We start from the raw sequence: 26,226 nt of genomic DNA on the forward strand, positions 1-26,226 counted from the left end.
AAATAAAGGAAATAAAAAATAAAAAAACAACATTTACTGTGATAACTCGTCCCTAATTTTACGATTTTATAAATTTTAAAAGTGTAAATTGACGACAATGCCCCTAGAGGCGAGATTGTTGACCTTCATTGATCGTCTTTTTGCGACACGTACGAGGTACTATTTTACCGTATTCTCGAAGTGTTCGATGGTACGAACGCATAGGTGTAAGCGAAACTAAATTTGGAGTTACAATGAAGATTTTATAAACTACGGAGCATGACGGATGTTTTGGTAAATTCACTTTATGGGAGATATTTTCTGTTTCTTCATTAGTGACTTTGAGTTGTGTGCCAAGTGGGGGCATACGCACTATTCCTTCACCTATCTACTGTGTTTCCTTCTCATCTTTCCACCATCTTTTTTTGCCATCCCATACCGTTTCTCTATCTCAATGCACTATCTCTTTTTCCCCCCTTTGACTCTCAAACTTTGCACTTTCTTTTTCCCTTTATCTCTCCCAGTCCTTTAACCTGTCTTATCTGCAAATGTAAGAACGACCAACGACGAAGCCGTCGTACCGATCGAAGATAAACTGTACCAGAGCACCACCACCCGTCCATTATGGTTTTCTAAACTCCCTCATTTTCACTCTCTAAACTCTGTGCCCACTGCACAAAAACATGAATAGTGATCATCTGCCATGGCCGACTCTAGCGAGGTTGACATACCACCAGGCTATCATCGCTTCTCCTTTGTGAAAACCCAGGAATCGGACACAAAACCTTGGACCCTTTATTTCAGCTCCTTATCTTCTCCACTACATAGAAAAGTTAAGCCGAGACTAGCATCGCCATTTTCTTCAGCGAGTTTACTTAGAACCCAACGAAACCAAGAAATGCATGGGGAGGAACTTCCCAGATTTTCCGGCTACTTTCGAGCTGTTTTCCAACCAACTCCAGCCACGGCCGAGGAAACCAAAGGTATATAACAATTCCTTGTTCTTTAAGCTTCGATTTGATATATGGGAAGGCTAAGTTTAGTGAAGTTTTTGGTTGGTTGGAGCCGGGGTTTATCCTGACCATTATTTTTCTAGATTCCGACGGTTACAGCGGCAACTGGCCTAAGAAGAATAAGAAAAAAAAAAAAAAAAAAAAAGGGCGCCTTAGGCCCAAAACCCTGTCCAAAGTCTTTGGGCTAAATATTTAGCCTAACCGGGCCAAACCTTTAGGCTGATGTTCCAGCCCAGCCCAGTTCCAAAATGAGCTTAGAATATTCTGGGAATATTCTTGGAATATTCCACATGTTGACTTTTTAGGAATTTTCTCGAAAATTTTTCTAGGCTAATTTTGGCTCCTTAAGTACATTTTTGGTATCCATTTAGTGAAATTCTAAAGTTTTAATGTAGTTGACCATCGGGGCTTCTCGGTTGACTTTTTTAGGTTAACTGTTGACTTTTCATTGACTTTTTACGAAAATTGCCCGGGACCCTTCTTAGCGTATCTCGATGCTCTAATTCCAAATCCACACTTTGTTTTCCCAAATTTAATCGTTTTAGTTGAGTTTTACTAATGGGTCCCAATATTATGTTAGGTGCGATTAATTTTAGAGATTCCAGCTATCCTAGCTCGAACGGCTGTGGCCTCGCAAGTATCAGTGAGTGGATCTTTACTTTTAAATATTATATACTTATTTAGTTTCCATTTATACATTTGAAAAAGAACTTCCTACGTATGTCTAGATTAGATTAATGTTTGTAAGAATTAGCGAAATAACGCAATTTATGAAATTATCCTAAATCCTACGGGATGCACATGTATGCATATTATTAAGGGATGCCTCATTTATATTTATAGCAGTGAATGGTATTATGTTGGCGTAAGTTATTGATTTACCGTTGTATGATTTTGTTTACGTTATCTGCTCATCTTTGCTACACGGTGTTAGTACTCGCCCAGGCCATGGCTAGGCTTCCATGTGTGCACATCGCACCGTACGCTCAATTTGGATCCATTGTAGGTGCCAGTCTTGTCCTAGATTGCAATAGGCAATTAGGACTCGTATGTGTTGTGCATAGTGCTAGTCTTCACATGATTGTAGTACTAGAGCATATATCTTCGTTACACCCAGTTCTGTTTATGTCAGAATATCTCTGCATAAACTCATGTGTCAGCATGTGTCGATGAGCACTTGATATGATACGTTTGCTTATGTGAGGTTATGTGATTACAGATGTCATATGCTTACTTACGAAATATTGTGCCATATTGAATTCTTGAGGTTTTGCAGGTTGTGGTAGTATTTTCTTACTATACGTAGTATGTATATTTTGGAAATTCTACTTGATTTACGGCGAGGGGTTATAATGTTTTCAAAAAGGTTTTTACAAACTTTATTTTTAGGCCCACTCATCTTTGTTTTTCACCCCTCCAAGTTTTAGTTGCTGAGCTTTCGTATCGATAAGGATTCTTGGCAAATCTTGGTATTGGAGATTACCTTCGATGGTATAATTCTTATCCTACTTTACTGTATTTTTCTTATGCTTTAACATCGTGTGTGAAATTGGTTCATTTTTGCTCACAATTACATTCTTATATTTAGGCACTTTAGGTTTAAATTTATTCACATTTTTCACATCACTACACTTTATGGCTTCGTCACCCTCCTGGTGTCGGCTAACACGGCTCGATTCAGAGTCCAGGTGGATATTTCGTGTTATGGTATGTCAGTTTGGTATCAGAGCATAAGTTTGGGCAGTACTACACTCATCATACGCTTGATGTGAACATTCTTGGTTCTTGAACCTAAGTGTCGAATCTTGCCACCTTACCGAATATGAAAAATGTGTTAGTTTTTCCCTAAGTTTTGGGTAGTTTAGATGACTTATCGATGTTCTAGATGAACATTTCGGCGACCACCTCTAAATTTTAAACAAAGAACCTTCTTGCCAAGGAAAATCCTGATTTGGGAATGAGCTTGTGGCCCTGAAGCAAGGCTATGTGTCGGTAATTGCGTACCATCGAAGACTCTGTTCATCAATTCCACTACTATTATCTTGTCATCTTTACCAACCCTTTCGAGATAGGAAACCTGAAATAGTTTTGATTCCTTGTTAGTACCTGTTGGAATACCACCTATCAGAATTCCTATGAAGTTTACTTTTTGTCGAAATGTTTGGAAATGTCTTGAGTGAAAATGTGGTGCTAAAGTCGTAACACTCGACAGAAGAACTTCTAGGGGACAGTCACCTTTGGTCCCCGACTTTACAAATCTTTCAAGCGTATTCAAAATTTCGGATCTTCAGGAGGAAAATCGATTTCCATTTGTCTATTCTAAAGTAGGTTATTAGCAAATCCTTTTTCCGGCCTTCGAACATTTCAACCAACATTATCCCAAAATTCCTTTTGATGTTGTACTCATCATTTCGATGAGTATAGGCTTGTGAGTACTAGTTGTTATACCTTCAGGTAGTAGAAATTCCAAAAGTAGTAATCAATTTTCCCTAGAATTAATGAAACCACCTCACATGACTAGTTCCTTACCAATCGTCCGAAACCATCTACCAAGTGGGCTCTAATATGTAATCAGCCTACGGTGACACCACTAATTGACGATACTGTCTAATATCCAGGAACTGTTAACCAGTGTTCAGGCAGTATGATTTCTGATACTGGACACAGGTACTAGTATCTGGGAGTGATACCTTTATGCCAGAAAGACAGTTCACAGTTTCAAGGTAGCAAACTATATCAAAATATCATATGTGCGTTAATTAGCAGGACGACTGATATATCGATTAACAGTGACTATCTGAGCCGAAGAAATTAAAATAGTGGAAACTTAAGGGCAAGCCTTGTAGGAGGATAGTAAACCCATAGTTGGTTTAACCACATTACCCATTTAGGTAACGTGAACATTCTTGACTAGTCATCCTTAAGGTCACTTTCACAGACAAACATTAGAATCAGAGCACGAGTTAAATTCCAGTTGTAAGAGCAAAATGAGTATTGAGAAAGTTACGAAAACCTTTTATTATGTGGTGTATAGAGAGGAAGTAGTATGTAGGTCTAGCAATTTCTGACATGACTCGATAACCCAACACGACACGAAATTAACAGGTGTTCGGGTTGACACGATAACGAATCGAGTCGTTATCGGGTAACCTAATAAGCACCTGTTAAGATAACTGGTTGGTTTGAGTATACACGTGAGTAACACAATACACGATAGGCAAAATATTAATTTAATAATTTTATAACCCTAAAAAAAATACTATAATAATTATATATATTAATTTAACAATTTATACCCCTAAAAACTATAATAATTATATATATATATATATATATATATATATATATTAAACTAAATTTAAAAAATTGATGACCATTGGATCGGCTGAGATTTAATCTCAGCCGTCCATTGTATATTAGGTTGGAGGCTATCCTTTTCTTCTCTCTCATTCACTCTGATCTCTCCAGTCCAAACTTATTCCCCCACTGTCTCCTTAATCCCCATCTCTCTCGCATCCTTCTCCTTTCACTTCATTCAACTCGACTCCGACAGCCACAAGAAAACCACACACAGGCAAGCACACGCTAAAGGTATGAATTTTGTATTTTTGGGTATTTTATGTTGTTTTCAAAAACTAGTGATTTGGGGTTTTGTTAAAATTAAAACTAATGGCTGGGGATTTTCTGGGGTTTTCTGATTTTGAAGATTTTGGAGTTTCTGGGTTAGGGCATGTTTACAAACATTCAAAAAACCCAGCGATCAAGCAAGCGTGCTTCGCGTTGGCTTCGCAAGCTTGAAAATCATAAAAGGATGAGGCAAAAATAGAATCAAGCATTGGAATTTGGGAGTATAGATGTAGTTATGTAAATTAACTTTATTATGTCATGCCATTTAGTCTTATTGTAAGCCGTAAGGTGAGATTCATTACTTAATGTCATATATATATATTGGGGATATGTTATCAGGGCACTGGGGAGGTCAGAATTCAGGTGGCTTGTGAGGCAGGCAACGATAGAATAGTGATGCCCCACCTATTTTAGTTTTGCTATAATAGATGCAATGTCTTAATTATTTGTCCCAAGTATTGACAATTGTTAGGCATGTATTTTTTTTTATATTATGAATGCTGCGAGTTCATTTGTATCTATATTTCATTGAGGGTCTATTTACTTGAATTTAATAAGTGGGGTCTATATTTGTTTTCCAGATTTGGAGATTTGGAACAAGCAAAGAATTTAAGGAAGGTTGCAACCTGCAAGTGCAAGATATTTTTAATTGAATTGTGAATTTGAAAGTAAATTTGAATTGGATTGTGATTTGTAGATATGTGAATTGGATATGTGAATTTGAAATAGATATAGATAGGTGAAATTGAATTGGATTTGTGAAATTGAAATGGATATATGAAATTGAAATGGATATGTGAATTTGAATGGATATGGATATGTGAAATTGAAATTGAAATGCATATGGTATGAAATTGGTATGAGCAAGATTTTATAGTTTTGTTTTTCTTTCTTGAAGCAATGGATGTTGTAGAGCAAGATTTTACGAACCTTAGGGTCAATGGAAGTTACAATGGGAATACAACTTAATCATGGAAGTGAAAATACAAAAGATACAAATAGAAGTCCGACAAAGAAAAAGGCTAGAGTAATCAAATTAGGTAAGCGAACACTTAGGTCTCTTGTTTGGAAAACGTTCAACAAATTGACTACTATTTTTGAAGATGGTAAAAGTCATGCTCAATGTAAAGATTGTAAGAAATTGGTAATAGATGATAGTCATCATGGGACGGGTAATATGAATAGACATTTGAAAACATGCCCTGGACCAACTGGTGGATTATTGTCAGTGTCTGAATTATGTTCTCAAAACTTTGATGCTTTGGTATTCCATGGCTTATTGGTAGAGGCTATCATCAAGCATAATCTTCCTTTTAGTTTTTCAAAATATGAGGGAATTAGGGCTTTGTTTGCATATATATCTCCTGATATTAAGTTACCGTGTAGAAATACAGTTAAAGCATGTGTGTTAAGGATGTTCAAAAATGCAAAACAAAGGCTTCATAATTTGTTAGGCTCAGTTGAAGGTATAATTTGTTTCAGACTTATGGACCTTGCAATATACTAATGGGTATCTTAGTCTTACTGCTCACTTTGTACACAAAGATTGAAAATTCCATAAAAGAATTTTAAGTTTTTGTCATATGCCTCCTCCGCATACCGGTGTTGCATTATCTGAGAAAATTCATGCATTGGTGACTGAGTGGGGGATCGAGAAGAAGTTATTTTCTATTACTTTGGATAATGCTTCTTCAAATATTTCTTTTGTTAGCATTTTGAAGAATCAATTGAATCTTATAAGTCTTCTCGTGATGAGTGGTGACTTCTTTCATGTGCGTTGTTGTGCTAATGTTTTAAATTTGATAGTCTAAGATGGACTTAAAGATATTGATTCTTCGGTGATAAAGATTCGTGAACGCATCAAGTACATAAAAGGCTCTGAGGCTAGGAAACTAAAGTTTTATGAATGTGTTAGACAAGTAGGGATATTGGATAGTAGAAGAGGTTTGAGACAAGATGTCCCTACTTGATGGAACACAACATATATTTTGCTAGATAGTGCAATTTTCTATCGATATGCTTTGATTCATTTAGGGTTGAGTGATTCCAATTTTAGTAATTGTCCTTCTTTTGAAGAGTGGGATAAAATAATGAAGATTTCCAAGTTTTTGGGGGTACTTTTATGAGGTTACATGCTTATTCTCGGGGACAAAGTACCCCGCATCAAATTTGTTCTTCCCTAAGGTGTTTGTAATCCAACTTCAAATTAAGGTAGCCATGGATGACTTTGAAAGTTTCATGAATAAGATGGGGGCTTACATGTACACAGTTTGAGAAGTATTGGTCAGAGTACAATTTGATTTTGGCAATTGCAATCATCTTAGACCCTCGTTATAAATTGCATTTTGTGGATTGGGCTTACATAAAGCTTCATGGTGTGAATTCGGTCGAATTTACAAAGGTTAATGACAAATTGAATGTTTTTTTTGGTGTGTACTTGGAAAAACTTTCACATCTTGATAATTCAAATACTCCAGTGAATTCAATGCCTAATCATCAAACATAATCTAGAGATGTTCTCTTTGAGGTAACCTAAGTTTGTTTTTATTTACTTTATATATTTGTAGTAGTAGTACTATAAAAAATGTTGATAAGTATTTGGAGGATAAAAGAATAGATAGAAAAAGTAGACATAGATGTTCTTTCTTGGCGGCAAATGGAGCGTTTTCATTATCCGATACTTTCTCAGTTAGCACGATATGTGTTAACAATTCCCATTTCAACTGTTGCATTAAAATTTGCATTTAGTATTGGGAGTAGAGCACTAGATCAGTATTGTAATTCATTGTTACCAGAAACAATTCAAGCTTTTTTGTTGTGCACATGAGATTGGCTATTTGGAAAAGGTGGTAATATATTTTTATATGGTATAGTACTATTGTTTTATTTCTTTTCATAATTATTTTGGTAAACTTCTCATAATTTGAATGACTTTTAATGTTTGGTTTTTCTATACTTAGTTTATGCAGAAGAGAGTTCTGATGTGGAAAACCTTACTGAAAACATCATCAACATAACTCTTGAAGGCAATAGATCAAGCCAAAGTTCCAATACAATTTCCTCATGATGATCTGTGAAACTTTAGGATTTTGTAAAAGGAATAACATGCAAGCTTTGAGTTCCATTGGCAAGGTTTTAAACTTTTGAGAAAGGCTTCACAACCTTGAAAACAACAACTCTTTCATTTTGCATATCCTTGCACATTTAATATTTTGTAATAGACTAGTAGTTATTAGGCTCTTATTTTTTATTGTAGATGTAGTACTTAAACGACAAATGTGTTTTAATGTTTTGAAGTTTTGTGGCAATGTGTGGTATGTGCAAATTTAAGAAAAAAAAAAATATTTTTCTTAACGGGTCATAACGGGTCGGGTCACTTTACCCGACCTGTTAAGGACCCGTTAAGATAATGGGTGTGACACGACCCGACCCGTTAAGATAACAAGTGTTACACGAAAATGACACGAACACAATAGACATGACTTGTTTGTCAGGCCTAGTAGTATGGTATGTTTTGAGGATGTATATCTTTGGCGTCATTTCTAAAAAATTTACCTAGGATATCACCAAATGGTGAAGTGAGGTACACCATCTATCCACTTTCTCTTACTACACCAGTTTTCCTTGCGTCTTTTCAAACAACCCCTACATCATTGTGAAAACTTAGTTACGAAAGTTTACCGATTTAGAATTTACCCCACCAAACACCTTATCTTGGGAATCTCAAATCTATTCACGAAGGCGAAAGACTAAACCTTGGGATCGTACCTAGATTTTAGCAACTTAATCGGGTGACGATTAAAATCATTAACCCATACTTCAAATTGATGGTCTACCTGGCCAACTTTTGGAACTCGAGTTTTCTCCTGTAACTTGTCGAATTTGTAGTAGTCTTACAGACGACTTTCTCACCTACCCTAGCAACGAGAGCAAATTTTCTAAGTACCGACAGTCAGCTTTATACCAAATTCGTCAAATATTACCGTTGTTTAGATCGGTACGTTAGTGACTCTTCAGCAGTGGTGTTTTTCCTTTCATGTTGGTTGAGGAAAATCAGTTTAGCTGAGACGTGGAATAAAATTAAAGTTGTGACAACCGAGGTGTTGTCTATTTATTACCCTTGTTCGTACGCTTTTAGATGACACCGATTATTTTGGAATCTACTGTGACGTTCCACTGAACGCTTGGGCTGCATACCGATGTAGCGTGACAAAGTATCGCTTATGTTTCCAATGGTTGGAACCGTACGAAATGAACTATCTTACTCATGACCTCAACTTAACAATTATCATTTTTACTTGAAAAAAGAAAACCCAAATCAACGTCTACGATTGCATTATTATGTATTACTCCGGTTGTGCAAGTGTAATTATTGTTTACCACAACAAAAGACATATATATCGTTGAACACTTTCAGCCTGTCTTATTTCATTCCAGCTGGAATTCATGATTGTTGATATGACGTTACTTACAAATCATTAAGAAATCGTTCGAGTGGTTATAATCACTTCTTGCATCCAAATAAAGATAGGGAAATATCACAATAAGCTCCTGGTACGAGGTATCTTGTACATGTGGAGATTATGATGATGTTTCGATGATTATAGATTGACTTAACAAGTCAACTCACTTTTCCGTTGGTTCAGATGGACAACATATAGATCTTTTGGTAAAATTGCTCATTCTTGAATTTATCAGATTTTCTGGCATTTCAATCAACATCTACTCTGATTGTGATTCCATATTCACCTCTTTATGCCAGAAGGCATTCCAATCATCCTTAGGTACGTGTCCTCCCCACTGCACTTCATATTATTTTTGATGCAGACAGACCGTATAGGAGAATTGCTCGGACATTAAAGTTTTAGTTGTGACCATTAATTACTCAATCACTTAACAAATACTCTGCTAAACAAATCTTTATGGTAGGTGATTGAATATTTCGGAAGCTATCATTGTAGCAATATATATACATGCAATATGCAATCCAGTTATCTTGTACTCTAGATTTGATGGACTTGTTTTGGTTCTTTCTTAAGTGTCTGTTTAGACTTTTCAGCGTAATTTTTCACTAAAGCTTAATGGAAATTCATAATGAATCTGCTCGCTAAGGCGTTATGAACTACATTATTCGATTACATGGTATGCATGTGACTTTTGTGCTCATCGTGATGCGCGTTTCACTTCCAAGTTTTGGGAAGTCTTCTTGAAGGCTATGAGTACAAAGTTGTTGTCCGGTACCACACTTCACCCTCAAACTAATGGCCAGTCTAAACGAACTATCCGGACCTTGTGGCATTTTGCGTTTATCTAATCTATAGTTTTAGAATGATTGTAGTAGACACTTATCTTTGTTAGAATTATGTGTAACTGCGGTTACTAGGGGTGGAAAAAATTCCCACAAATCCCAAACTGAATGAAAAAAATACAGATCCCAAACCAAAAATGTCCCAAACCGATTTTCCCAAAATTTTCGGTATGCTATCCAGAAAAAAATATTGAAATTTCAGTATGGGAATCGAGATTGTCTTCCCAATATTTCGGTATTTCCATACCGAACCGAAAATATATATTTTTAATTATTTATATATATATTTATACTGATAATATTAATAATATATGCCGTCCATTCCTTGTTAGGGATTCTCCCAGTCGAGTTGTTTCGATCTCATTTCTCACTTAGTCTCTCAGTTCAGCCTCTGAGAGCCTTCTCCTGAGTCTCCTCATCTCTGTCTCGACTCTCAAATCCAACTCTGGCCAGTCACCGGCCCACTACCACACGGAGCCACCGCTGTCTCTCTCCAACGGTGGAGCCTTCCTTCACGACACAGAGCCATAACCACCGGTCTCTCTCTCAAGAGTCTCTCACACGATTCTCTCTCTCAGATCCAGATACAAGTAAATAATTATGGGAATTAATTTAGGGTTTGTGAAATTTAATTTTCGAATTCTAAACTATGGTTTGTAAATTTAGGGTTTTTAAAATTTAATTTTCGAATTCTTAAATATTTGGTTTCACAGATTCTATTTAGTTGATCTAATGGTTCTTGGGTTTTTGCAAATTGGTGAAGGAACTAGGCTCTTTTACTTTGCTTCTACAACTTCTGTGCTGGAGCTTTATTTACCAACAGGTAAATTCCTCAGATGGGTTTTTATAGTTTGTTGTAAATTAGCAGTTTTTTATTAACTCATGTGCTTGTTATGAGTACATTATGCATTTTGATTTTGATCAAATACTTGAAAGTTGAAACCCCATGATTAGTTGGCTTTTGTGGAAGAATATGAGGAAACTATTTTAAATTATGTGTGTTTAACTGGTTAATGATGGCTAGTTTATGTTAATTGGGTGATTATTCTATGTTTGGAATTGGAGCTCACTGATTACACCTTAAGAAATTTGAGTTTTGTTATCTGGTTTTGTTAAAATTTTGTTCTTTGAGGCACAATGCGTAGTTTGTTTCTAATAAGTTTTGTGTTATCAATGTGAAAGATGGGCAAAGACAAATACGTGTGCTTTTCTATTTGTTAATGTTCTCTACAATTGCACTGTTTGATTTGCTTAAGGTTACATGTTGAGAAAACTTGGCATTAGTGGTTTAAGATATCCATGTCATAATGAATTTAAGTGCTGCAAACACTAGCAGGTTGTGGATAGTGCCTAGACCTTTTTGAGCTCCCTTTTATATAACTGTATGAATTTGGACTTTGGCTTCTATGTCAATGTATATGAAGTGAAGGTTCTTCTTAATGTATTAGATGATTAGATGTGAGATTGATGCCATAAGAAATTATGTGAAGTTTATACACTCATCACTTGCAAGGTTAGAGTCTTTTAGGGAATATTGTGTCTTGTCGAGATTTGATAGGATGTTAAGTATCCCTTTTGATGTTGTCACAAGGTGGAATGCCACGTATGAAATGCTTAATAATGCTTTCAAGTTTAAAGAAGTGTTCTCTAGGATGGCGTTTGAGTGTGACTCTTTTAAAGAGGAGGTCTCAAAAGAGGTTGATAGGGTGACAACAAAGGCAAAGAGGGTGGATCCTCCGGAGGTGGATGATTGGGAGAGGTAGGTGAGTTTTGCTCACTTTCTCAAAAAAATTTATGATGCCACCTTGACATTGAGTGCAACCCTTACTCCAACGTCACACTTAATACTTAGCACGGTGATTGCATTGCAAGTGGAGATAGAAGAACAAATCAAAAACACCTCTAATACCACTTTGCAAAGTGTAGCTACCTCAGTAAAGCTCAAGTTTGACAAATATTGGGGTGACATTGAAAAGGTGAATCCTATTCTCTTTGTAGCCCAAGCACTTGACTTGAGGTACAAATTTGATATGTTGGAGACAAATCTAGAAGAGCTCGGCTATGGAAGGGAGGGGAAAGTAAGGGTTAAAGGCTATGTAACCGAGTTGTATAATGCATATATATAAAGAGGGAGTGGTCCCTAGTAGTAGTACTAGTAGTACTAGTAGTAGTGCTACTTCAAATGTGGAGCGAAGATCAAGTGTTGTACTAGATGATGGGGGGGGGGGTGTGATAGTAGATATTGATGTTGCTTCAAGGATGACAAGAAAGATCCAACGAAAGAGAGCGGAGGCACAACAAAATGAGATAGCCAATGAAGTGGATATGTACTTCAATGATCCACATCAAAGCCTAACATATGAGGGTTTCAATCCTTTTGATTGGTGGAAAGGAAATAGTGGTACATATCAAACTCTTAGTAAAGTTGCTAAGGATGTATTGGCCCTTCCTAGTAGCACTGTTGCTAGTGAGAATGTCATTAGTCTTGGTGGAAGAGTTATTGATCCTTTTAGAGCTTCCTTAACACCTAAAATGGTTAAGGCTTTAGTGTGTACTAGTGATTGGCTTAGAGGAAATGAATTTTGTTTCTACAAGGAGCCTACACTCGACGAATTCTATTTCTACAAGGAACTTGAATGCTTAGAAAGAAGTAAACAATTTAATTTCCTCTTTTATTTTCGTAGTATTTATTATATATTTATATAATTCAATATAAATTATTTGTGGTTTATTGTTTTAGGCACGGCTAATTTAGGAGGTGAGGAAAATACAACACAAGGAAATGAAATGCCACATCCACCTCCTTGACCACCTCAAGTTGAGGTTCAACGTCCAATAACTACCTCCACGACCACCCATTTTAAGGGGAACGGCTTAACCATCAACATCTAGGGGAAAGGCTCAACCATTAACATCAAGGGGAAAAGTACCAGTACCAACATTAAGGAAGCAACCACAACCATCAACAAGATCAAGGGGCCGAAAAGGCCAACAATCTTTATAAACTTTAAGCTTTTATTTTTGTTTTTGGTTTGTAACTTAATTTATTTTGGTATTGTATTGAAGAAGAATGAAAGTTTGAGTTTGGAGGTATGAAAGATGAATCATTGCAATTCGATCGTGACAGAATGGCATTCTCTTTTATGCAACCACTCTAACTTTTATTCTTTATATATATATTTCTTTCTTCTTTGAGTATTTTATGTATATCAACTTATTTCAAATTTCGGGGATGAAATTCTTTTAAGGTGGGTAGATTGTGATGACCCATCCCTACTTCTACGGTTTTATAAATTTTAAAAGTGTGAATTGACGAAAATGCACCTAGAGGAGAGATTGTTGACCTTCGTTGATCATATTTTTGTGATGCATACGAGGTATTATTTTACTGTATTCTCGAAGTGCTTGACGGTGTGAATGCATAAGGGTAAGCAGAACTAAATTTGGAGTTACAACAAAGATTTTAGAAACTACGGAGCGTGATGGGTGTTTTGGTAAATTCATGTTACAAGAGATATTTTCTATTTCTTTATTGGTGACTTTGAGCCGTGTGCCAAGTGGGGCCCACACCTCATTCCTTCACCTTTCTCCCGTGTTTCCCTCTTATCTCTCTATCTTCTTTTTCTGCCACCTCATACCGTTTCTCCCTTTCATTGCACTATCTCTCTCTTTCCCACTTTGACTCTCAAATTCTACACTCTCTCTTTCCCTTCATCTCTCCCAGTCCTTTAACCCATCTTATCTACAAATGTAGGAATGACCAACAATGAAGCCGCCGTGCCCATTGAAGATAAATCGTACCAGAGCACCACCACTCGTCCATTCTGGTTTTCTAAACCCCCTCATTTTCACTCTTTCAACTCGGTGCCCACTGCATAGAAACATGAATAGTGATCATTTGTCATGGTCGACTCTGGCTAGGTTAACATACCACCCGGCCATCATCGCTTCTCTTTTGTGAAAACCCAGGAATCAGAGACAACACTTGTACCCTCTATTTCAGCTCCTTGTCTTCCCCACTACACAGAACAACTAAGTGGAGACTAGCATTGCCATTTTCTCCAGCGAGTTTACTTAGAACCCAACGAAACCAAGAAACGGATGGGGAAGAACTTCCCAGATATTCCGATTGCTTTCGAGCCGTTTTCCGGCCAACTTCGACCACCGCCGAGGAAACCAAAGTTATATTTCAATTCCTTGTTTTTCAAGCTTTGATTTGATATATGGGAACGCTAGGTTTAGTAAATTTTTGTTTGGTCGGAGCCGAGGTTTATCCGACCATTATTTTCTCAGATTCCGATGGTTGCAGCAGCAACCAGCAAGAGAAGAAGAAAAAGGGGGCCTTAGGCCCAAAACTCCGGTCCAAAGTCTTTGGCCCAAATATTTAGCCCAACCAGCCCAGTTCTGTTCCAAAATGGGCTCAGAATATTCTGGGAATATTCGTTGTTGACTTTTTTGGAATTTTCTCGAAAACCCTCCAAGGCTAATTTCGATGCCCCGAGTACATTTTTGGTATCCATTTAGTGAAATTCTAAAGTTTTAATGTAGTTAACCATCTGGGCATCTCAATTGACTTTTTAGGGCTGACTATTGACTTTTCATTGACTTTTTAGAAAAATTGCTCGGGACCCTTCTTTGTGTATCTCGACGCTCTGATTCCAAATCCACACTCCGTTTTCCCAATGTTATGCTTAGGTGTGATAACTATCAGAGACTCCGACTGTCCTAACTCGAACAGTTACAGTCTCGCAAGTATTTGTGAATGGGTCTTTACTCTTAAATATTATACACTTTTTTAGTTTCCATTTATACATTTGAAAAAGAACTTCCTACATATGCCTAGATTGGACTAATGTTTATAAGAATTAGCAAAATAACGGAATTTACGAAATTATCCTAAATCCTACGGGATGCGTATGTATGCATATTATTAAGAGATGCCTTATTTATATTTACAGCAGTGAATAGTATTATGTTGGTGTAAGTTATTGATTTACTGTTGTATGATTTTGTTTACGTTATCTGCTCATCGTTCTTACACTGGTGTTAATACTTGCCCGAACCAGGGCCAAGCTTTCATGTGTATGTGCACTTCGCACTGTACACTCACTTTGGATCTATTGTAGGTGCCAATCCTGTTCTAGATTGCTATAGGCAATTAGGACTCCTATATGCTGCGCATAGCGCCAGTCTTCACGTGATTGTAGTACTAGAGCGTATATCTTTGTTACACCCAGTCATGTTTATGTCAGAATATCTCTGCATGAACTCGTGTTTCAGCATATGTCGATGAGCACTCGATATGATATGTTTGCTTATGCGAGATTATGTGATTACGGACGCCATGTGCTTACTTACGAAATATTGTGTCGTATTGAATTCTTGAGGTTTTGCATGTTACGGTAAGTATTCTCTTACTATACGTAATATGTATATTTTGGAAACTATACTTATTTTACGACGAGGGGTTATAATATTTTCAAAAAGATTTTTATAAAACTTTATTTTTAGGCCCACTTACCCTTATTTTTCACCCCTCCAGGTTTTAGTGGCTGTGTTTTCATATCGACGAGCATTCTTGGCAAATCTTGGTATTGGAGATTACCTTCGATGGTATAATTCTTATCCTACTTTACTGTACTTTGCTTATGCTTTGACATCACGTGTGAAATAGGTTCATTTCCACTCATAAGCACACTCTTATATTTAGGCATTTTAGGTTTAAATTTATTCATATTTTCCATATTACTACACTTTATGGCTTCGTCACCCTCCTGGTGTCCGCCAACACGGCTCGATTCAGAGTCCAGGTGGACATTCCGGGTCGGGATCTGTCATTTACGCTATGAATGGCTTGCGTTGCATATGATTAAAAGCAACGAGGCAATTTGTCACGCATAATCATTAACGACGAAAATTTTATAATTACATAACATTAAAATTACTCAAAATCAAATATTGTTGGACAAATTTCGTTGTAGAAAGGTCTAGTCGAAGAAATTATTTGTCGTGCATATACATACCCAACGATGCCCTGTTGTCGACATAAACTCAACGTGACGATATAATGTCGTACCTTAGTTCTGCGCGATATATGCTTTGTTCCCCTATATTTTAGGCGACGAACCTATGCTTCATCACGCAAGGTGTCTTGTGTGACGACATTTACTTGTCTTCGTCATGCAAATGCATTTTTCACAACCTTTGCGCAATGACGTATGTGTGACAAAGGAGTCGTTGTACCGATACTTAAGCGATGGAATTTTGTCTTTGCGTGATGAACTTTTGTTCGTTGAGAAAACTGTTCAATGTAGTTGTGTAACATTATCGTTTGTAAAAAAATAAAAAATTGGTATGGCATTATGGTTTAGAGGAGAAGAATGTAGAGAATTTGAATTAGATACATAAGGTTTGAACCTTGAATTTGAACTAGATACATAAGGTTTGGAGACTATAGTGTGTGTGTGTGTACAGCTTGCTTGCTGCTTAGCTGCTAGTGGCCTAGCAGTTAAATGAATGTTTCTATTGCACACCTTTTTTTTTCTTTTTTCTTTTTTTTTTGTTACATCGAGGTTTTTGAACCTGACATAACCTAGTTTTACCCATAAGCCAACTCACCTCAACTTTGCAACCAGTGGCTATATATTGCATTCTGTTCTTAATTAATGTAACGGTTTTCCATTACTTATCATTACATGTTCTCCAACAACTAATTATATATGTTTTTAAAAATATTTACATTTGGGAAGTTAAGCTTATAATAAAAAAAACTATTTTAAGTAATAATCTAAAATGAACATGAAAAATAAAGTATTTTGCTCAAGTATTACCATTTGTATTATAGAATGTCTTGGATTACAATTTGACTTAGCATTGAAGACTAGATGCTCTTAGTAGGAATAGTTATCTGGTTTAGAATTAATATCAGGTTATTAACAAGGATACCAAATATTTGATCTTTGCAGCAAAATGGATCAAAACGAGGAGCTGTTGCAGATTTTTGCCTTTGGTTGCTGGCGGCTTTGGAAGTGCAGAAATGCAGCAACCTTTCAAGGAGAGCTTTGTCCGCCTGAATAGGCTATTAGTGTGATGAAGAAGCCCCGGAAAGAATGGACTGATGCGAACCAAAGGGGCTGCTGTGCGAAGCTGTTATGCTGGCCTCCTAGTGGAACCCAACATAATCTCCAACGGAGGAAGCCAGAAATAGGAAGGTTGAAGGTCAATTCGGTAAAGCATGGCAAGCGGACGCAATATCAGGAGGAACTCGGCGGGTCGTGAGGAATAGTGCAGGTTGGTTTCAAATGGAGGGAGGACAGGGTGGACTGCTGGCCTCATCGAGCCTCGCCATGGAAGCTGAGGCCGTAAGGGATCATCTGACTGCATGCGTGGAGGAAGGACTTAAACATGTTATATTGGAATCGGACTCCATCAACTTAATTAATTTCAATGCTCAAAGGAGAAAGGGAACCAGATTTTACAGTTGCTTACATCTTATTTGACATCCGAGAGCTAGCTATTCAAATGGAATCCATCGAGTATGTTTTGTGCCGCGGGCTTGCAATAGGGCAGCTGAGCTCACTCGGTGGTTTCGTTTGTAAACAGTAGAGGGGGCTCTCATAGATGGGGACTTCTATTCCCAAGTTTCCTGTTCAACATTCTTGCAGAGGATGTAAACATTTCTATTTGTATTGATTAAATCTATCATTTTGACAAAAAAATAACAAGGCAGCCTACGTGAATTAAAAACTAGCAAGTAATTCAAAACTTTTGGAAAGAACACCATTGATAAGTTAGCGACTGAAATAACTACCACTGTTCACTATCAACCCAGCAACCTTGTTTAAAAACAATTAAATTGTTGTTAAGGAAGAGTGAAAAGTATAGATAACTAAATCAAATGGCATTTCAAAAACCCAAAAGGTGTTAGGTAAAATTGAAACTCCTCATTCATACAAATATATATCACATTAAACCAGACACAATAACATGAAATAAAGGAAGATTAAAGTAAGAAGGGATTTTAACTTTGTACTAATTAATGTTTCATTTACCTGATTCATTTCAAAGGAACACGTAGTCACAAAGCCCTATAGGCATATTAATAAAGGTTACTACCACAGTCAACAAAGTACAAGCACACAAAAAGAAAGAAAAAATAGTATGCCCCAACCATAACTTTTTTCCTCTGTTCTTGTGTTTTGGATTTCTATGCAATAATTGAAGTGTTAGAGTATATAAGACATGGAGGGTGTGGATCATTACACATGTCATTAGTTAAACAGATAAGGCAATTAGGATTGTTGGTATTACAAGATTCGGATAAGGTAGTTAGCTGAGTATTCACCTATAAAGCAACTGTATCCTTGTAACCAAAAATCATTCAAGAAAATACAAGTGAAAATTCATTCTCTCTCTCTCTCTCTCTCTAAACCTTCTCTGTTTCCTCTTTCTTCTTCTGCAATCTCTCTGTTCTCTTTTCTGCATATTGCTTAACATGGTATTAGAGCCAAATAAGCTTCGTTGCAAGCTTTTTGGATCCTTAGTTATTTTCTTCCGCTACCTATTTCTTTCTTCTACAATCTTTCTATGATTTCTTTTCTGAATTTCTAGGTTGTGATTATTACCCATTTTTGCCATCTTTTTTTTGCAAGTTCTTACACACCAAGTGTTTGTTTTAAGTTCTCTGAGAAAATTGACCAACATGGTTACCGCGAGTCAATTGCAGATCTTGCGTTCACTGATCACGGGGTTAATTTCATCCATTTCAACTTCAGTTTCACTCAAGTTGGATGAGAACTACTACCTTCAATGGCACTTTTAGATGCAATTGATGCTTGAAGGTCATAGGATTACGGGGTTTGTTGATGGCACAAATATGTGTCCTTCCCAATTTCCTTCTATTTATTTTGGGGATTCTGCGGTAACGACTGGTGTCTCATCTTCAAGAACTGAGACAGATGAATACAAGGTTTGGAAAATGCATGATAGGGCACTTATGCATCTCATTACTACAACCTTATCCCCTTCTGCAATTTCTTGTGCTATTGGTAACACAAGTGCAAGGGATTTATGGGTTAGGCTCCAAGAACAATTCTCTATTGTGAGTAGGGCTACAATCTTTCAAATGAAATCAAATCTTGAAAAAGGCATTGTATCTGTGACTCAATACCTGCAAAGAATCAAGGAAGCAAGAGATTTTCATGCTGCTGCTGGAGTCACATTTGCAGATGAGGATATTATTATTCTTGCTCTTAATGGCTTGCCATCCGAGTATAACACCTTTAGATGTGTAATCCATGGCAGAGAAAATGTTATTTGTCTCAAAGATTTTCGATCCCAATTGCTTGCAGAGGAAGTTTTTGTTAAAAACAATTCATCAATACCATTCCTCTCTACTATGGTGGCACATGATCAAAGACAGGGTTCCAAAGACTCAGTAACTGCCAATTATCGTCATGGATCATCTGCATCAAATGGCTCTACACAAAATCTGGGTTTTCAAGGCAATGGTCATTCTAGTTTCTATGCCAGTCCTGGATGCAATGGAGGCAGTGGACACAATCAATCCTTTTACTCAAAATCAAATGTACATGCAAGTTTCAGTATAATCACGACCAAAGGTATTCTAATCCTAAATGTGTTGTACATGAATTCACTTCCCAGCTTAACAATGGAGATTTTTATTCTACAATCATTTGCCAATTATGTGCTTAACAAGGTCATAGTGCAGCTAATTGTATTTACAAAATCACTGATTCACCTGAGCTATGTCAAATATGTAATTGGAGGAACCATAGTGTTGTCACTTGCTTGTATAGAAATAGGACCTATTCATCTGCACCTCTAATGACTGTTATACATACCAGTTTCAAAGGACAAAACAAATCGTATTCAATGCCATCTTCTATGCCATCTCACTTGTCTAATGTCGTGCGATGTGCTAAAGGTCAATTCCATTACAATAATGGTCCAAGGTTTAATACATACAAGTCTTTTCCTAAATTTTCACCGGGAGTTCTTGGCTCACCTCCATCTTCGTATCCTAATTCACAGAAGGGTCATTTTGCTGCTCATTGTTATCACATACTTATTACTCACTCTTCAATTTCAGCCCTTGAATCATGTCAAAGTACATTGAAAATATCTCAAGGAATTCTTAACTCTCATCATCCACTGACAAAATATTGTGAATGTTGTTGGCCCAATGATGGATGCTTCAATGGATGTAATCAGGTTTATGGCATGAGGGGAGATTATATTCCAATAGAACATGATGTGACTAATGAAATGACTAGTGAATGAGTTGATAAGGAAAAAAATTGAAAGCATGTTTGGTCAGAAGCTGGAAATAGTGGCAACAAAGAAAGCTACTTTGTTTATTGAGTTGTATGATTTACAAAACCACACTCACCACACTCCATTGACACCATCATTTCAGTGCTCAAATCATGAAATCAATGAATCAACTTCCTTGTGCTATTATACAAGTTACCTTCCATCACTAAATCTAATCTTACCATCAAATCACCTGATGAAAAATCAACACGATTCCCTTTGGGAAATTTGGAGACTGGTGGCATTCTTCTGGATACAAGTAATACCTTATCAGATATATGCTCTTACCACTAGCAAGAAGACTATGACAACATTGGAAAACTTGGTGAAATGCATACCTTGAGTAAGTTATGTGATGGTGCAAGTATTGTTAATCTTAAGCTAGCATATATACCATATGCTAATTACTATAACAAAGGTGGATGCCCCAAGTTTTTGTTCAGAAGCATTTATCTTGGATGTACTTTGAGAATGATTTCTTCTTTCTTAATTGCTGGGTTGCTAAGCTGGCTTTCCAATTTGAGTTAGAATTTCTTGTTGCTATAATTAGATTACTTATGCAATTGGTTAAAAGAATTCAATCGGTCTTTCATAACATTTCAAATTATGTTCTTCATGAACTGTATAAGTCTAAAGATGTTGATGACAAAGGCATTAGTTTGACTTGTCGCTCGTTAAAGATAATGTGCTATGTTCCTTGCAACAATCTCATATTTGATACTCCAACCATGAGGTTGACGGAGGGAGACAATCTTATACCATGGTCATCTATCAAGAAGCTTCTTGGTTCAGTTTCTCTTCTTCTGAGCAATTTGCTGACATTTTTACCAAAGGCTTGAGTTCACCATTGTTCAATACTCACTGCAACAATCTCATGCTTAGACCACCATGAGCTTCCCGGGGGGGGTGGGTATGTTAGAGTATACAGGATATGGAGGGTGTGGATCATGACACATGTCATTAGTTAAACAAATAAGGTAGTTAGGATTGTTGGTATTGTAAGATTCGGATACTGTAGTTAGCTGAGTATTCACCTATAAAGCAACCGTATCCTTGTAACCATAAATCATTCAAGAAAACAAGAAAATACAAGTGAAAATTTATTCTCTTTCTCCCTCTCTCTCTCTCTCTCTCTCTAAACCTTCTCTGTTTCCTCCTTCTTCTTCTTCTGCAATCTCTCTGTTCTCTTTTCTGCATATTGCTTAACATAAAGATCACACAACTATAGAAGAACAAAAGGGCACACCCCCTAATTAAGCAAGAGAAAGTGAGGCCACTATGTGAAAGAATTGTAACTTCTCCAGTAGCTCTTTGGCTTGGCTTGTGCCCCTTTTCTCCACCCTTGAGAACAACTCATTGCCAAGGTGGTCACCGATGTGTGCATCGACAAGGACTCCAGCAACGCTCCTACAACTGTTGGCAAGGGCTCGACCGACTTCAGCAGCATCATCAGGTTCGCTCACAACAAGGGGACTTCCTCCTTTAAAAATCTCGAGCTTGTTTATGGTGAATGAGCCATCGGCTTCCACTACTTCCTTGAAGTCTTGTAAACTTGATGCATACACAGGAATGTTGAAACTGTCACGTTTCTCACTAGTGATAAGTCCCTGCAAAAAAACATACATTCATAGTTAATTAATCAATGGATCAGAACTTTATATGTAAAAACTCAAAAGTAGTGTGGTAAGGTTAAAGGAAAGGATAAACCCAAATCCAAATATTTATGATTTTCTGAAATTATTTGTAGCCATATAAATTATTATATTATTGATCACATTTCTTATAAAAGATAAGGTCTTCAATTAAGGCAAGTTTTATATGCTATAATTTCATAATTAATTTGTTCCATGATTAATTTGAATGAGTTAGCGATAAAAAGGAGAATAAAATAAGAGAGCACATGTAAAAATACATACCAACCATGAAGATTTTGCAATAATAAATTTACCACTTATTAGAAGATCATAAGTGCGTAATTTAGGTCTCTTTCTTCAATTTTTTATTTATTTTTTTATTTTTTTATGAACACTGGTCATCTAACTTATCCAAATGGCCCTTGTCCTGTGATACAAGAAATGATTATAACTTTGGTTTTAAAATCAAGCTATCCCATTGATCCCATTTTTCAATAACATGGCCCACCCGGCAACCAATAATATATAATTATTTTGCCGACAGTACTAATATACAAATGGAAGGGCCATGCCAGATCAGTTTTAGGGTTAGCATCCAACGGCCAGAATCAACCCAACTTAATCATGACCAGTGAAAATTCATGATAAAGGTCTTGTGAAACCAATAACACCTAATCTAATCATGCATATCTCCTTTCTTGTTTGTTTATTTGTTTTTGGTGTTTAATTTTTCTTTTGCTTTTTGGTCTGCCAATTGAAGCACAAAAATAAAATGTGACTTAGCTCTATAGCCCTATAGGCCTATGGTATTATGCATGCACATTGCACACAAAACAAACATTACTATATAATGTATTTCTTGTGACATATATAATTAAATATATGATTACCTCTTGGACAAGATCATCCCAAGCATCCTGAAAGTGGGTCCCAAAGAGAAGGCCTGGGCCACTTTCGTCAGTGGGGTCCACTGTGGTCCTACCCAAGCAGACAAGAAACATGGAGCCTCCCTTCTTGAGCTCCTTGGCTCTGGACCTGAGAAAGCTTGCCAAGTCTGACTGGAACTGCTTCTTGTAGGCAATAGCTGTGCTCTCATTTGCCCCATGAATAAACACCCTTCCTTTGTTGTAGGCTGCTGATCTCTTGTCCAGCACACTCTCTGGAACCTGGGTCCCCATATATAAGAGATTTAACAATTATCATATTATTGCTAATATTATCGATGTCCAAGTTTTGATTTTATACAAACGATATTAAAAGAGAAAGAACCGTTCTTAAAACTTTTGAGTATAAAAATACATATGGTTAATTATTTGAACTAGAAACGCTTTATATGTTCATCTAAGTGTATTTTGAATTTTAACCACACAACAAGATTGTTTTATGGCTGTTGAAAATCCCAAGCATTTCGCAAAAAAGCATGCATCATGAACCATGTTGCGTAAATTCTTCAAGACATTTTGACCAGGCTCACTCTCCTTTTTTTTGTTTTGGTTCAACTTATTTGACTTTTTAGCCGTTTCCTTCAACGTAGTTTCGCTTTCAGTTACTAGCTACTTTTTTTATGGTCGAACAGTTACTAGCTACTTTTTTATTTTTATACAGCAGTTATTAGTTACTTGAGCACTCAGGAAAAGTATTAGCTAGGTAAATTGGACTTGAATGAAATGATTCAGAAGCTTTTGCTTCTAATTAAATATAACAAGCCATGATTAGTTTTATTTTATCTTTGTAAACTTAATTAGCCAATCTAACTAGCTGTAGATGATTAAGGTTTGAACAAAAAGTTTACTTTAATAATAATAATAATGAAATTTATTTTTACAATGGTTAGGATAAGGTAATAATATTTGATGAAGCGTACATACTCAAATGTGTGTTGAATAAGATAGCAATCACGGTAAAAATAAAGAATCTGAAATGAGAATGAGTAAGTAAGCAGTTGAGCAGTGTAATTTACCATATTATTCTTAGTTTTTATATATATTACTAAAACCGTATAAAGTAATTAGATAACTAATAGAGTTGAATGACGTACAAACAAAAGGTTTCCCTTAGTATACTATCGACATATATCGTAACGTTAAGCCATTGTCTAGCATCAAGACATTTATTTTTTTTAAAAAACTATATTATCTACATTAAGGGAAGGAGGGTCATCTTAACCTCACAATATGCTAGCAATAATGTGATTCAACTTCTTCTTTGGTGAGAATCGAATCTAAGACCTCTCATTTACAAGTGAAGAGAAATACCACTACACATCTCACTTTCAAAGATGACATTTTAAAAGGACGAACATAAAACATAATTGTCTTTCATATGACAAGTTCCTTTCAACCTCGAGACCATAATTCATGGCATCAACTTTTTTGACCAATTCAAAACCAGCAAGAAAGACGTATACTTTTCTTCTTTCTTTGCCTTCTTTTGAGTATTTATTTGCATCAGCGGGGATATGTGGCATAGTTTCCTTGGATACAAACGAGTACTAATTGGTTTTGCATATTTGTCATCACCAACTTAAAATTTTGTACATACTATATTATTCTATTAAAAAATCCCATGTAATTAGGTAACTGACTAAGATTATTAACTACTTTACTTAATTACCTGAGAAAGCCAATGCAAGGAGAACGCCGAGTGAAAAAGGTCAACGGACCTCGATGGGAAGAGCCGCCGGTAAAATGAACCTGGGACGGCAGCAGCAAAGTAGGAGCGGTGGTTGTCAGCGGCAAGCGTTTCCTCCATGCTGCCGCCGTGGTTGGCCATAGGAGGGATGAGCTGGAACAGCGTGTTGAAGTCATTGCTGGGGAGATCAGAGAAAAATGCCGAGAACTCAGGGGGGTCATATCCCAAGGCCTCATAGCGCTTGGTCATGTGTTCGATGATCACATCTATTATGTAGATGGTGTTGCTTCCGCTTGAGCATCCAAGATCCACAGCCACAAATGGCACTTCTGGAGAGCTCAGTCGCACACTGTCTAGGGTTTCTTTTAGCAGGTGAAGCATAGATCTTGCATGTATGGCCTGAAAATTTAATTAAAACACAATTATTTGGATAATATTAAATATTGAAACATAGTAAGTGCTAAATTCATAAAATAAAAATTAGTTTAATGAATTAGCTATTACCTGGGCTTGGGAATTGTTGGCATAGCTGGACTCTCCTTTGCCTCCTTTCATGCTAAATATCTTCTCGAGCTTTATACTAGAAACTACGACGTTGTCTCCCTTGGGAGCCATAAGAAATTAAGAATATGATGAGTGAGAAGTAGTATTGCTGTTTAAGATTACAAGTGTATTTTGAGGGTAAAGGGCGGCGTTGGTAAATGGTGGAGTATATATAGAGGGAGGAGGAGAGAATCAGAGGGAAATGGAGTTGTTTTTTAGAAGAGTGACAATAAAGTATGATGATATAGTAGTGCATTTTGGAGTGGCATGATGGCAAGCTAGCTCTTTTAATTGTGTTCCCTAAAGAATTTTCCATGTGCACCAAATTTTAAAAAATACTGAGTAATTTTTATGCGCTTAATCAAATTTTAGTTTTCTTTTGTGTAGTTAATTAAAGAAAAATTAAATCTTATGTCTTAAATATTAACAAAAACAAGGACCGTGACCAAATTGATAAATAAAACCACATGGAAAGAACTTCAACATTTTGTCAAGGCATGACCTAATCTAAAACATAGAGTATCTCCAACAAACCTGATTATTTTAACCTAAAAACTCTCAAAATCAAACTTTCAACTACCTAGCTATCCCAAATGCTAAAGTCACTTGATGAATAGTTCCTAGCTAAATCTAATTAAGCAACATGAAGAAAGAATTTAGTTGAAAGTTAAACTTAAATACTGTAAAATTGACTTCACTTTGGCATTTTATCTCCTTTTGGCTCTCCGCAAGCCGACTTCCTCCGTCCCTTTCCTCCTCTAAACTTGATCGACAAACACTCTGTTCAGATCTATTCCAACCTCATATTAGAAAGTAGAATATTTGAAACCCTAGAATTTCCCTCAAATCGAGCAGAAAGATGATTTCTCTTTCTTCTACTTCTGCTAGGGTTCAGTACTAGTATGCCCAACTGTGTTGGTCTGAGCAAAATTAGGTTCGTGGTAGTTGAGTTCATTTTCTTAGTATCTTTTTTTCAAGTATAATAAAATATTTAGCACTTGAGTCACTTTCATGCTAAACTAACAAAATTATCCTGAAACATAATCGAATTAAATCAGAGTTAAATTGTAATTGACTAAAATTCTCTATATAATCATTTTTAATGTCAAAAACAACTAATCACTCATTAATCTTTACCCTAATCACTTGATGGTTT

The 26,226-nt window shown here is 36.4% G+C and overlaps 2 protein-coding genes across 3 annotated transcripts; one reads left to right on the forward strand and one right to left on the reverse strand.

Annotated features, from left to right (window-relative positions):
- The first annotated feature begins 358 nt into the window (after positions 1 to 358).
- Positions 359 to 5,426, forward strand: LOC125468418. Of its 2 annotated transcripts, none has more exons than XR_007250778.1 (3): positions 359 to 962; positions 1,573 to 2,483; positions 5,201 to 5,426. XR_007250778.1 is itself a non-coding variant. In XM_048564111.1 (3 exons), the coding sequence occupies exons 1-3, from the start codon at positions 683 to 685 to the stop codon at positions 5,230 to 5,232; spliced, it is 375 nt and encodes a 124-aa protein (XP_048420068.1). In that variant the 5' UTR covers positions 387 to 682; the 3' UTR covers positions 5,233 to 5,426. The 2 variants fall into 2 exon arrangements, 1 of the variants encoding a protein (XP_048420068.1); XM_048564111.1 differs by having other exon boundaries at positions 387 to 962; positions 1,573 to 1,635.
- A 15,873-nt stretch (positions 5,427 to 21,299) lies between these two features.
- On the reverse strand, positions 21,300 to 25,323 carry LOC103927001 (indole-3-acetate O-methyltransferase 1). The gene is made up of 4 exons (XM_009335893.3): positions 25,032 to 25,323; positions 24,510 to 24,926; positions 22,787 to 23,062; positions 21,300 to 21,869 (listed from the first exon to the last, which is right to left on the reverse strand). The coding sequence occupies exons 1-4, from the start codon at positions 25,140 to 25,142 to the stop codon at positions 21,516 to 21,518; spliced, it is 1,158 nt and encodes a 385-aa protein (XP_009334168.1). The 5' UTR covers positions 25,143 to 25,323; the 3' UTR covers positions 21,300 to 21,515.
- Positions 25,324 to 26,226: the final 903 nt, after the last annotated feature.

Source organism: the organism of the source record quoted next, unplaced genomic scaffold (assembly GCF_019419815.1).
Source record: "Pyrus x bretschneideri cultivar Hongxiangsu unplaced genomic scaffold, Pyrus_bretschneideri_v1 Contig38, whole genome shotgun sequence".
NCBI classification, from domain to species: domain Eukaryota; kingdom Viridiplantae; phylum Streptophyta; class Magnoliopsida; order Rosales; family Rosaceae; genus Pyrus; species Pyrus x bretschneideri.

What these genes read in the sequence shown, in the direction of transcription:
- LOC125468418 (XM_048564111.1), top strand. Translation starts at nt 683, where the DNA reads ATGGCCGACTCTAGCGAGGTTGACATACCACCAGGCTATCATCGCTTC. An exon ending in CACGGCCGAGGAAACCAAAG is followed by an intron (nt 963 to 1,572) that starts GTATATAACAAT and finishes ATATTATGTTAG; the next exon opens with GTGCGATTAATTTTAGAGAT. An exon ending in CTGTGGCCTCGCAAGTATCA is followed by an intron (nt 1,636 to 5,200) that starts GTGAGTGGATCT and finishes TTTGTTTTCCAG; the next exon opens with ATTTGGAGATTTGGAACAAG.
- LOC103927001 (XM_009335893.3), bottom strand. Translation starts at nt 25,142, where the DNA reads ATGGCTCCCAAGGGAGACAACGTCGTAGTTTCTAGTATAAAGCTCGAG. An exon ending in CCTTGCATTGGCTTTCTCAG is followed by an intron (nt 23,063 to 24,509) that starts GTAATTAAGTAA and finishes ATGGGGACCCAG; the next exon opens with GTTCCAGAGAGTGTGCTGGA. An exon ending in GGGATGATCTTGTCCAAGAG is followed by an intron (nt 21,870 to 22,786) that starts GTAATCATATAT and finishes GTTTTTTTGCAG; the next exon opens with GGACTTATCACTAGTGAGAA.